Here is a 12,720-nt window from a genome sequence, read left to right on the forward strand (position 1 = left end):
CTGCCGCTCCGGGCCAATCAGCGCGCAGGCCGGAAGGGGCGGGGCGAGCGGCGGGTTGCTAATTTATGCAAATGAGCAGCGCGGAGGGTTGAGGAGAGGAGGTGAGATATGCTAATGAGGGGGCGGGGCTTGGGGGTTGGCCCCTCCCCTTCCCTCCAGGCCACGCCCACTTAAGGAGACCTGCTTAGCCACGCCCCCTTGGGAAAGCTCCGCCCACAGGCATAGGCGATGACGTCATGTGGAGTGGGTTGGTCTTGGCCACGCCCCTTCCTTTGGTCACGCCCCTTGTCTTAGCCACGCCTCCTTTTGGACACGCCCTCCTCTTGGCCACGCCCCTTCTTTTAGCCACGCCCCTTCCATTGGCCACGCCCCTCGTCCGAAACCACGCCCACCCTTGGCCACGCCCCTCCTCCATGCCCATCATCCCTGCTGGCCACGCCCCCTCCAAAGCCCCGCCCCCTCCAAGCCCCGCCCCTCCTCCCTTCCCATCCCCCCTCCGTCCATCCCGCTGTCCCCTTGTCCCCTCCCCCCTCTGTCCCCTTGTCCCCAAGCCCCGCCCATCCCCAAGCCCCGCCCCTTTAGGCCCCGCCCCCCGCGGCCATGCCCGCTCCCCGCGCTGTCCCCTCTGTCCCTCCCGCTGTCCCCTCGCTGTCCCCTCGCTGTCCCCTCAGCGCTGTCCCCTCCCCCCGCCGCCCCTCCCCCCCAGGCCCCGCCCCGCCCGGCCATGCCCGCCGGCTGGCTGTCGCCGCTGTCGCGGCTGTCGCTGTCGCTGTCGCTGTCGCCGCTGTCGCTGTCGCTGTCGCTGTCGCTGCCGGGGCTGCTCTTCTTCCCGGGGCTCTTCCTGCTGGCGCGGCGCGCGCTCTGCGACATCGCCGGCTGTCCCCGAGCCAGGGCCACCGTGCTGGCCGCCAGGTGACACCCGGGGACACGGGAGGGACAGCCTGGGGGGATGGGGACAGCGGGGATGGGGACAGGGACAGGGATAACCGGCTGTCCCCGCGCCAGGGCCACCGTGCTGGCTGCCAGGTGACACCCGGGACAGGCTGGGGACACGGGAGGGACAGCCAGGGGACAGCCAGGGGGGATGGGATGGACAGGGATGGACAGGGATGGGGACAAGGGACAGGGATAACCGGCTGTCCCCGCGCCAGGGCCACCGTGCTGGCAGCCAGGTGACACCCGGGGACAGGCTGGGGGATGGGATGGACAGGGATGGAGAGGGGACAGCCAGGTGACACCGCGGGACAGTCTGGGGACACGGGAGGGACAGGGGAGGGGGATGGCATAGCGAGGGGACAGCCAGGTGACAGCCGGGGGACAGTCTGGGGACAGCCGGGGGACAGTCTGGGGACAGCCGGGGGACAGTCTGGGGACAGCCGGGGGGATGGGATGGAGAGGGGATGGACAGGGACAAGGGACAGGGATGGGGACAGGGATGGGGACAAGGAGAGGTGACACCGCACGGGGCACAGGGACAGGGAGGGTGGCGGCGATGGGGACAAGGAGGGGACAGGGGTGAGGTGGCACAGGGGGTGAGGTGACAGCGAGCGGCACGGGGACACGCGGCAGGGCCAGCGAGCTGGGGACAGGGGACACCGCGGGGACAGCCTGGGGACAGCCTGGGGACAGCCTGGAGACAGGAGGGGACAGGAGGGGACAGGAGGGGACAGCCTGGGGACAGTCTGGGGACAGTCTGGGGACAGCCTGGGGACAGCCTGGGGACAGCCAGGGGACAGCCAGGGGACAAGGAGGGGACATCGAGGGGACAGCCTGGGGACAGTCTGGGGACATGGAGGGATGGAGGGGGGAGGGAGGGATAAGGAAGGGACAGGATGGTGACAAGGAGGGGACAGGGATGGGATGATGGGGACAGGGAGGGGACAGGGATGGTGACAAGGAGGGACAGGGATGGTGACAGGGATGGTGACAGGACAGGGGGAGGGGAGGGACAGGGAGAGGACAGGAGGGGACAGGATGGGGACAGGAGGGGACAGGAGGGGGACAGGGATGGTGACAGTGAGGGGACAGGGCTGAGGTGACACTGAGGGGGACAGGGAGCAGCATGGGGACAGGGACAGGACAGGGATGGTGACAAGGAGGGGGAGAGATAAGGAAGGGACAGGGAGAGGACAGGATGGGGACAGGAGGGGACAGGATGGGGACAGGGCTGAAGGGAATGAGGGGACAGGGATGGGACGATGGGGACAGCGAGGGGACAGGGACAGGACAGGGAGGGGACAGGGCTGAGGTGACACTGAGGGGGACAGGGAGTGGCATGGGGACAGGCATGGGGACAGGATGGGACAGGGATGGTGACAGGGACAGGACAAGGAGGGGACAAGGCTGGAGGTGACACGGCGAGGGGCAGGAGGGTGACAAGGCTGGGTGGCACCGGGCCAGGGAGGGGACAGGGGTGGCATGGAGGTGACACAGGTGACAGGGATGGGGATGGAGGTGACAATGAGGGGACAGGGATGGAGGTGGCACCGGGCCAGGGAGGTGACAGGGGTGGCATGGAGGTGACAGGGAGGGTGACAAGGATGGCATGGAGGGGACAATGAGGGGACAAAGCCACCTCCAGCCCCGCGGTGGCCCCGGGGGGTGACAATGCCAGCGGCAGGGACAGTGCCAGGCCTGGCGAGGGAGGGACAGCTTGGGGACAATCTGGGGGGGTTGGGGACAGCTTGGGGACAATCCGGGGGTGGGCGGGGCGGGATTAGCCGCGGCTCAGCGCTGCTGACGTGGGGACAGCTTGGGGACACGGCTTAGGGACAGCTTGGTGACATCGGGACACAGCTTAGGGACATCAGGGGACACGGCTTAGGGACATCAGGGGACATGGGGACACGGCTTAGGGACACTGTGGTGACACGGGGACACGGCTTAGGGACGTCAGCGCCCATCCCCCACCCCGGTGTCCCTCTGTGTCACTCTGTGTCACTCTGTGTCCCTCTGTCACTCTGTCCCTCTGTCCCCAATGTCCCCGATGTCCCTGATGATGTCCCCGATGATGTCCCCAATGATGTCCCCACTGTCCCCAGGCTGGTGTCCTCGGTGCAGGCGCTGATGGCCTCCACAGCCGGATACATCATCTCCAGCTCCTGCCAGCAGCACGTCATCGATGACCAGTGAGTGACATGGGGACACCCGGGGGACACCAGGGGACACCAGGGGACATCTCAGAGCCCATGGGGACACTGTGGGGACATCCTGAAATCCATGGGGACACCAGGGGACACCTTGGGGACATCCTTGGGGACATCCTGATACCCATGGGGACATCCTTGGGGACATTGCAGAGCACTGGGGACACTTTGGGGACATCCTGAAATCCTTGGGGACACCTCTGGGGACATCCTGAAACCCATGGGGACATCATGATGTCATCGATGACCACTGAGTGACCACAGGGACATCCCTGGGGACATCGTGATACCCATGGGGACACCTTGGGGACACCTTGGGGACATCCCAAAGCCCTGGGGACACCTTTAGGGACACCTTGGGGACATCTCAAAACCCATGGGGACATCATGACGTCATCGATGACCAGTGAGTGACCTTGGGGACACCTTGGGGACATCCTGAATCCCACCTGGGGACATCCCAAACCCCTGGGGACACCTGGGCAGGTGACACCTGCAGACCGCGGGGACACCTGCAGGGACATCCCTGAATCCCCAGGTGACATCCCCAGGTGTCCCCAGGTGTCCTCAAAGTGTCCCCAGGTGTCCCCAAAGTGTCCCCAGGTGTCCCCAGGTGTCCCCAGATGTCCCCAATCCCCACCAGGTGTCCCCAGGGTGGGGGAAGGGTGGGGACACACCTGGGGACACCTGGGGACACCTGGGGACACCTGGAGCCCCAAACTGGAGTCTCTGGCTCCCCTGGGTGTCACCTGCACACCTGGAACCTCCACGGTTGGGGTCACACCTGTGCCACCTCACCTGTCCCTTGTCACCTGTGTCACCTCACCTGTCCCAGGGAACTCACCTGTCTCACCTGGGGTGGATTTTGGGTCCATTTAGCTCAATTTTGAGTGGATTTTGGGTCATTTTTAGCCATTTTTCCCCCATTTTTCACCAGAATTTCCCCTCACCTGTCCAGGTAACTCACCTGTGCTCACCTGAGGTGGATTTTGGGTCAATTTAGCTCAATTTCGGGTGGATTTGGGGTCAATCTGAGCCATTTTGGGGTCATTTTTCCCCATTTTTTCCCCATTTTTCACCAGAATTTCCCCTCACCTGTCCCAGGTAACTCACCTGTCTCACCTGTGTTACCTGGGATGGATTTTGGGTCAATTTTGCTCAATTTTGGGTCAATCTGAGCTGGTTTTGGGTCTTTTTTTCCCCATTTTTTCCCCATTTTTTTCCCATTTTTTCCCCGTTTCTCACTGGAATTTCCCCTCACCTGTCCAGGTAACTCACCTGTGTGACCTCACCTGTCTCACCTGAGGTGGATTTTTGGGTCAATTTAGCCCAATTTTGGGTCAATCTGAGCCATTTTTTCCCCATTTTTCACGGGAATTTCACCTCACCTGTCCCAGGTAACTCACCTGATCTCACCTGAGGTGGATTTTGGGTCAATTCAGCCCAATTTTGGGTGGATTTTGGGTCAATCTGAGCCATTTTTGGGTCGTTTTTCCCCATTTTTCCCCATTTTTAGCCATTTTTTCCCCATTTTTTCCCATTTCTTCACAGGAATTTCCCCTCACCTGTCCAGGTACCTCACCTGTCCCACCTGTCCATCTCACCTGTCTCACCTGGGGTGGATTTTTGGCTCCATTTACCCCAATTTTGGATCAATCTGAGCCATTTTTGGGTCATTTTTGGGCCATTTTTAGCCATTTTTTCCCCATTTCTCGTGGGAATTTCACCTCACCTGTCCCAGGTAACTCACCTGTCTCACCTGTCTCAGGTGTGTCTCACCTGAGGTGGATTTTGGGTCAATCTGAGCCATTTTTAGGTCATTTTTTTCCCATTTTTCCCCATTTTTTCCCGGGAATCTCACCTCACCTGTCCCACCTGTCCCAGGTAACTCACCTGTCTCCTGAGGTGGATTTTGGGTCAATTTACCCCAATTTAGAGATCAATCTGAGCCATTTTTGGGTCATTTTGAGCCATTTTTTCCCCATTTTTCCCCATTTTTCATGAGAATTTCACCTCACCTGTCCCAGGTGTCTCACCTGTGTTACCTGGGGTGGATTTTGGGTCAATTTAGCCCAATTTTGGGTTGATTTCAGCCATTTTCCCCACATTTTTCCCCCATTTTTTCCCCATTTTTCGTGGGAATTTCACCTCACCTGTCCCAGGTAACTCACCTGTCTCACCTGGGGTGAATTTTGGGTCAATTTAGCCCAATTTTGGGTCAATCTGAGCCATTTTTGGGTCGTTTTTCCCCATTTTTTCCCCATTTTTTCCCCATTTTTTCCCATTTTTCACGGGAATTTCACCTCACCTGTCTCAGGTGTGTCTCACCTGTCTCACCTGGGGTGGATTTTGGGTCAATTTAGCCCAATTTTGGGTGGATTTGGGGTCAATCTGAGCCATTTTTGGGTCATTTTTCCCCATTTTTTCCCATTTCTCGTGGGAATTTCACCTCACCTGTCCCAGGTAACTCACCTGTCCCACCTGTCCCCCTCACCTGTCCCCAGGCACTGGCTGGCCTCGGCCTACCCTCCCTTCGCCGTCCCTTACTTCGTCTACGACGTCTACGCCATGTACCTGTGCCACCTGTGCCGCGGCCAGGTGAAGGGCCACGCCCAGGCCACGCCCACCCTGCGCGCCGCCGCCGCCTTCCTGCGCCGCGAGCTGCTGATGGTGCTGCACCACGCCGCCATGGTGCTCGTCTGCTTCCCCGTGGCCACCGTGAGTCACCTGGGCACACCTGGGCACACCTGGGGATACCTGGGGATACCTGGGGGGACATTTGGGTGAAGTTTTGGGGTGATTTGGCTGAAATTTGGTGGAATTTGGGCGAAATTTCGGGTGATTTTGGGTTACTTGGTGCACCTGGGATACACCTGGGCAAAATTTTGGTGGAATTTGGGCAAAGTTTGAGCAGAATTGGGACAATTTTTGGGCGTTTTTTGGTTACCTGGCGCACCTGGGCACACCTGGGTGAGGTTTAGGTGGAATTTGGGTGGAATTTGGGTGGTTTTGGGTCACCTGGGCACACCTGGGCACACCTGTGACACACCTGGGGGGAGATTTGGGGTGGTTTGGGCGAAGTTTGGGCAAAATTTGGGTGAAATTTGGGTGATTTGGAGGTGATTTTTGGGTATTTTTTTGTTACCTGGCACACCTGGGCACACCTGGGGACACCTGGGGACACCTGTGACACACCTGGGCACACCTGGGGGGAAATTTGGGCGAAATTTGGGTGAAATTTGGGTGAAATTTAGGCGTTTTTTGGTTACCTGGCGCACCTGGGCACACCTGGGGACACCTGGGGGGAGTTTGGGTGAAATTTGGGCAAAATTTGGGTGGAATTTGGGTGATTTTGGGTTACCTGTGACACACCTGGAGACACCTGGATACACCTGGGGACACCTAGGGGGAAATTTGGGTGAAATATGGGTGATTTTTCGGTGATTTTGGGTCACCTGGGCACACCTGGATACACCTGGGGGGAAATTTGGGGTGGTTTAGGTGAAATTTTGGGAAAACTTGGGCGAAATTTGGGTGAAATTTGGGTGATTTTGGGTTACCTGGGCACACCTGGGCACACCTGGGTGAAGTTTTGGGGTGGTTTGGGTGGAATTTGGGTGGAATTTGGGCAAAATTTGGGTGTTTCTTGGTTACCTATCACACCTGGGCACACCTGGGGTGAAATTTGGGTGATTTTTGGGTGGAGTTTGGGTGAAATTTGGGCAAAATTTGGGCGATTTTTGGGTGATTTCTGCGATTTCTGGCGCACCTGGGATACACCTGGGGACACCTGGGGGGAGATTTGGGGTGGTTTGGGTGGAGTTTGGGCGAAATTTGGGCGAAATTTGGGTGTTTTTTGGTTACCTGGCGCACCTGGGCTACACCTGGGGGAAAATTCGGTGGAATTTGGGTGATTTTGGGGTGAAATTTGGGCAGTTTTGGGTGATTTATGGTTACGTGGTGCACCTGGGCACATCTGGGGCAAAGTTTTGGGGTGATTTGGGCAAAACTTGGGTGATTTTGGGGTGATTTTGGGTTACCTGGGCACACCTGGGGACACCTGGGGGGAGATTTGGGTGAAATTCTGGCAAAACTTGGGCGAAATTTGGGTGAAAATTGGGTGATTTTGGGTCACCTGGAGCACCTGGGATACATTGAGACACACCTGGGGACACCTGAGGACACCTGGGGACAATTTTGGGGCAGTTTGGGACACCTGGGGACACCTGGGAGGGTTTGGGGACACCTTGGTGACACCTGGATGACGTCATGGTGACACCTGGAGACACCTTTGGAAGGCTTTGGGTCACCTGGGGTCACCTGGGCGCCACCCAGTGACGTCACCGCTCACCTGGATGACGTCACAATTCATCTCGATGACGTCATCACCCACCTCCACGACGTCACTGCACACAACAATGACGTCACGGCTCACCTGCATGACGTCAGCACTCACCTGTGTGACGTCACCACTCACCTGGATTATGTCACCACATACCTGCATGACGTCATTGCTCACTGGATGACATCATCGCCCGCCTTGATGACATCACCACACACCCGGATGACGTCATCGCCCCTTGATGATGTCACAGCTCACCTGGATGACATCGCTGCTCACCTCAGTGACATCACGGCACACCTATGTGATGTCATCACTTTCCTTGATGATGTCACAGCACCCAGATGACGTCATGGCTCATCTGCGTGACGTCACCGCTCACCTCAATGACGTCACGACTCACCTGGATGACATCATCACACACCTCAATTGCATCACAACACACCTGCATGACGTCACGGCTCACTGGATGATGTCACCACATACGTGGATGGCATCACTGCTCACCTGGGTGATGTCATCACTCACCTGGATGACGTCAATGCTCACTGTATGACGTCACCACTCACCTGCATGACATCACTGCACACCTCAGTGATCTCACTGTTCACCTGGATGACATCACGGCTCACCTGGATGATGTCATAACTCACCTGGATGACGTCACCGCTCACCTCAATTCTATCACTGCACACCTGCATGACGTCACATTCATCTGCACGACGTCACCACAGGTTCTGATGACGTCGCAGCTCACCTGGGTGTCATCACAGCGCACCTGGATGACGTCACCCCACACTTTTATGACATCACTCTCACCTGTATGACGTCACTACTCACCTGTGTGATGTCACTCTCACCTGGATGACGTCATCACTCACCTCAATCACATCACTCTCACCTGTACGACGTCACCGCTCACCTGGATGACGTCACTGCCCGCCTTGATGACGTCGCCGCTCACCTGAATGACATAATCACACACCTGGGTGACATCACCGCTCACCTGCATGACGTCACCACTCACCTGCGTGACGTCACCCCACGTTTTGATGACGTCACTCTCACCTGTATGACATCACAGCTCACCTGTATCACATCACAGCTCACCTGTATGACGTCACTCTCACATGTTGACGTCACAGCTCACCTGTATGATGTCACTCTCACCTGGATGACGTCACTATCACCTGGATGACGTCACTCTCACCTTGATGACGTCAAACTCACCTGTCTGATGTCACTCTCTCTCTCTCTCTCTGCCCAGGTGTGGCGTCAGGGCAAAGGCGATTTCTTCCTGGGCTGCTTGCTGATGGCCGAGCTGAGCACCCCCCTGGTGTGCCTGGGAAAGGTGCTCATCCTGGTGAGAAATGTCCCCAAATTGTCCCCAAATGTCACCAAATATCTGAAATTTGGGAATTCCCACAAAAAACCCCCAAAAAAATCCCATAGAAAATGAGAAAATTAGAAAATCCCATTAAAATCCTATTAAAATCCTATAAAAATCCCATAAAATCCCATGAAAGGTGTTCATCTTGGTGAGAAATGTCCCCAAAAAGTGTCCCCAAATGTCACCAAAATCCCGAAATTTGGGAATTCCCAAAAAAAACCCCAAAAAAATCCCATAGAAAATGAGAAAATGGCAAAAAAATGGGAAAATCCCATAAAAATCCTATAAAAATCCTATAAAAATCTCATAAAAATCCCATAAAACGTGCTCATCCTGGTGAGAAATGTCCCCAAAATCTGTCCCCAGGTGTCCCCAAAATCCCGAAATTTGGGAATTCCCAAAAAAACCCCAAAAAAATCCCATAGAAAATGAGAAAATGAGAAAATCCCATTAAAATCCTATAAAAATCCTATAAAAATCCTATAAAAATTCTATAAAAATCCCATGAAAGGTTCTCATCCTGGTGAGAAATGTCCCCAAAATCTGTCCCCAGGTGTGGCCAGGTGTGCTCAGGTGTCCGAAATTTGGGAATTCCCCAAAAAACCCCAAAAAAATCCCATAGAAAATGAAAAAATGGGGAAAAAATTAAAAAATCCTATAAAAATCCTATAAAAATCCCATTAAAATCCCATGAAAGGTGCTGATCCTGGTGAGAAATGTCCCCAAATTGTCCCCAAATTGTCCCCAAAATCCTGAAATTTGGGAATTCCCAAAAAAAAAACCCAAAAAAATCCCATAGAAAATGAGAAAATCCCAAAAAAAGGGAAAATTCTGTAAAAATCCTATAAAAATCCAATTAAAATCCCATAAAAGGTGCTGATCCTGGTGAGAAATGTCCCCAAATTATCCCCAAATGTCCCTAAATATCTGAAATTTGGGACTTCCCAAAAAAAAGCCCAAAAAAATCCCATAGAAAATGAGAAAATGGCAAAAAAATTAGAAAATCCTATAAAAATCCCACAAAAATCCCATGAAAGGTGCTCATCCTGGTGAGAAATGTCCTCAAACTGTCCCCAAGTGTCCCCAAATATCCAAAATTTGGGAATTCCCAAAAAAAACCCCAAAAAAAACCCATAGAAAATGAGAAAATCCCAAAAAAAAAGGGAAAATTCTGTAAAAATCCTATAAAAATCCCATTAAAATCCCATGAAAGTTGCTCATCCTGGTGAGAAATGTCCCCAAAAACTGTCCCCAAGTGTCACCAGAATCCCGAAATTTGGGAATTCCCAAAAAAACCCCAAAAAAATCCCATAGAAAATGAGAAAATGAGAAAATCCTAAAAAAATCCTGTAAAAATCCTATAAAAATCCCATTAAAATCCCATGAAAGGTGCTCATCCTGGTGAGAAACGTCCCCAAAAAGTGTCCCCAGGTGTGCCCAGGTGTCCGAAATTTGGGAATTCCCAAAAAAAACCCCAAAAAAATCCCATAGAAAATGAGAAAATGGGGAAAAAAATGGGAAAATTCTGTAAAAATCCTATAAAAATCCTATTAAAAAACCCCAAAAAATCCCCAAAAATGAGAAAATTCTATAAAAATCTCCCAAAAAATCCTAAAATTCTAACCAAAAACCCAAAATTGGGTTGGGAATTCAAAAGGTCCCAAAAATGTCCCAAAAATGTCCCAAAAATGTCCCAAAATGTCCCAAAATGTCCCAAAATCCCACAAGAAATTAAGAAGAAATTAGGAAAAAATTAAGAAAAAAATTAAGAAAAAAATTAGGAAAAAATTAAAAAAATTTAAAAAATTAATTAAGAAAAAATTAAGAAAAATTAAGAAAAAATTAAGAAAAAATTAAGAAAAAATTGGGAAAAAAATTGAGAAAAAATTGAGAAAAAATTGAGAAAAAATTAAGAAAAAATTAAGAAAAAATTAAGAAAAAATTGGGAAAAAAATTGAGAAAAAATTGAGAAAAAAATGAGAAAAAATTAAGAAAAAATTGAGAAAAATTTAAAAGTCATGAAAAACCCAAAAAAATCTCCCCCAAAAATCCCGAAAAGGTAACCTAAAAAAATCCCAAAAATATCCCCAAAAATCCCCAAAAAATCCCCAAAAATCCCCAAAAATCCCAAAAAAAACCCCCAAAAATTATCACCTAAAAATCCCCAAAAATCCCAAAAAATCCCAAAAAAATCCCCAAAAAATCCCCCAAAAATCCCAAAAAAATCCCCCCAAAATTATCACCTAAAAATCCCAAAAAATCCCAAAAAATCCCCAAAATCCCAAAAAAATCCCAAAAAAATCCCCCAAAATTATCACCTAAAAAAATCCCCAAAAATCCCCAAAAATCCCCCAAAATCCCCAAAAATCCCCAAAAATCCCCAAAAATCCCCCAAAATCCCAAAAAATCCCCAAAAAATCCCCAAAAATCCCCAAAAAATCCCCAAAAAATCCCAAAAAAATCCCCCAAAAAACCCCAAAATATCACCTAAAAAATCCCAAAATTATCACCCAAAAATGCCAAAAATATCCTCAAAAATCCCCCAAAATTACCCAAAAAAAATCCCAAAAACCCCAAAATTGACCCCAAATTTGCCCCCAAAATATCCAAAAAATCCCAAATCCAAAAAAATCCCAAAAATCTTCTCCTAAACCCTAATGGGATCCAAAAATTCCCCAAAAAATCCCAAAAAATATTCCCCAAAATTCACCCAAAATCCCTAAAATATCCCAAAAAATGTCCCAAAATACCCAAAATTTCCCCAAAATGTCCCCAAATCCCCCAAAATATCCCCAAAATCCCTCAAAATTTCCCCTAAAAATCCCCCAAAAATCCCAAAATTCACCCTGAAATATCCCAAAATCCCCCAAATTGACCCCAAAACCCCAAAATATCCTCAAAATTCACCACAAAACCCCAAAATTCTCCCCAAAAAATCCAAAATCCCCAAAATTCTCCCTAAAACATCCCAAAATCTCCCAAATTCACCCCAAATCCCCAAAATCTCCCCAAAAATATCCCCAAAAAGATCCTAAAATCCCCAAAATTGACCCAAAATCCTAAAAATATCCCCAAAAAATCCAAAAAATATCCCAAAATCCCCGAAATCTCCAAAATTTCCCCAATTTTCCCCCAAAAAAATCCCAAAAATCCTCCCCAAATCCCCAAAATCTCCCCAAAAAATATCCCAAAATCCCCAAAACTGACCCCAAAATGATCCCAAAATCATCCCAAATTCACCCCAAATCTCCCCAAAATATCCCAAAAATATCCCAAAATCACCCAAATCTCCCAAAAATATCCCAAATTTTTCAAAGGTTTCCCTAAAAAATCCCAAAAATCCCAAAAATTCACCCAAAAATCCCCAAAAAACCCAAAAAAATCCCCAAAGTTCCCAAAATCCCCAAATCCTCCAAAATGTCCCAAAATTCATCCAAAATATCCCAAAATATCCCAAAATCCCACAAAATCCCCAAAAATTTCCCCCAAAATCCTCCAAATTGACCCCAAAAATCCCCCAAATCTTCCTTTGTGTCTCCAAAAATCCCAAAATCCACCGAAAATCCCCAAAATATCCCTTTGAAAATCCCCAAATCCCAAAAAATCCCCAAATCCCCCAAAATTAAAAAAAGAACCAGTGAGATCCCAAAATCTCCCAAAATATCCCAAAAATATCCCAAAAATATCTCAAAAATATCCCCAAAAATATCCCAAAAAATCCCCAAAAATCCCAAAATATCCCAAAAATATCCCAAAAATATCCAAAAAATCCCAAAAAAATCCCAAAAAATCCCAAAAAATCCCAAAATATCCCAAAAATATCCCAAAAAATCCCAAAAATC

General features: G+C 50.6%; 1 protein-coding gene across 3 annotated transcripts; it reads left to right on the plus strand.

The window, feature by feature from the left end:
- The first annotated feature begins 690 nt into the window (after nt 1–690).
- Nucleotides 691–10,462, plus strand: LOC146423836 (ceramide synthase-like). Of its 3 annotated transcripts, none has more exons than XM_085044553.1 (5): nt 691–912; nt 3,042–3,128; nt 5,651–5,864; nt 8,756–8,839; nt 9,390–10,261. In XM_085044553.1, exons 1-5 carry the CDS (start codon nt 725–727, stop codon nt 9,498–9,500), a joined length of 684 nt encoding a protein of 227 aa, XP_084900679.1. In that variant the 5' UTR covers nt 691–724; the 3' UTR covers nt 9,501–10,261. The 3 variants fall into 3 exon arrangements, with proteins under 3 accessions (XP_084900679.1, XP_084900681.1, XP_084900680.1); XM_085044555.1 differs by lacking the exon at nt 9,390–10,261 and adding an exon at nt 10,268–10,462 and having other exon boundaries at nt 692–912; XM_085044554.1 differs by lacking the exon at nt 9,390–10,261 and adding an exon at nt 10,301–10,461 and having other exon boundaries at nt 693–912; nt 8,756–8,871.
- The last annotated feature ends 2,258 nt before the right edge of the window (nt 10,463–12,720 follow it).

The sequence above is a fragment of the Lichenostomus cassidix genome, unplaced genomic scaffold, assembly GCF_008360975.1.
Source record: "Lichenostomus cassidix isolate B80296 unplaced genomic scaffold, HeHo_3.0 HiC_scaffold_36, whole genome shotgun sequence".
NCBI lineage: Eukaryota > Metazoa > Chordata > Aves > Passeriformes > Meliphagidae > Lichenostomus > Lichenostomus cassidix.

Bases quoted from the DNA above. Each gene is read 5' to 3' on its own strand.
- LOC146423836 (XM_085044553.1), top strand. From the start codon at position 725: ATGCCCGCCGGCTGGCTGTCGCCGCTGTCGCGGCTGTCGCTGTCGCTG. The intron at 913-3,041 runs GTGACACCCGGG...CACTGTCCCCAG, and splicing joins GCCACCGTGCTGGCCGCCAG to GCTGGTGTCCTCGGTGCAGG. The intron at 5,865-8,755 runs GTGAGTCACCTG...CTCTCTGCCCAG, and splicing joins TCTGCTTCCCCGTGGCCACC to GTGTGGCGTCAGGGCAAAGG.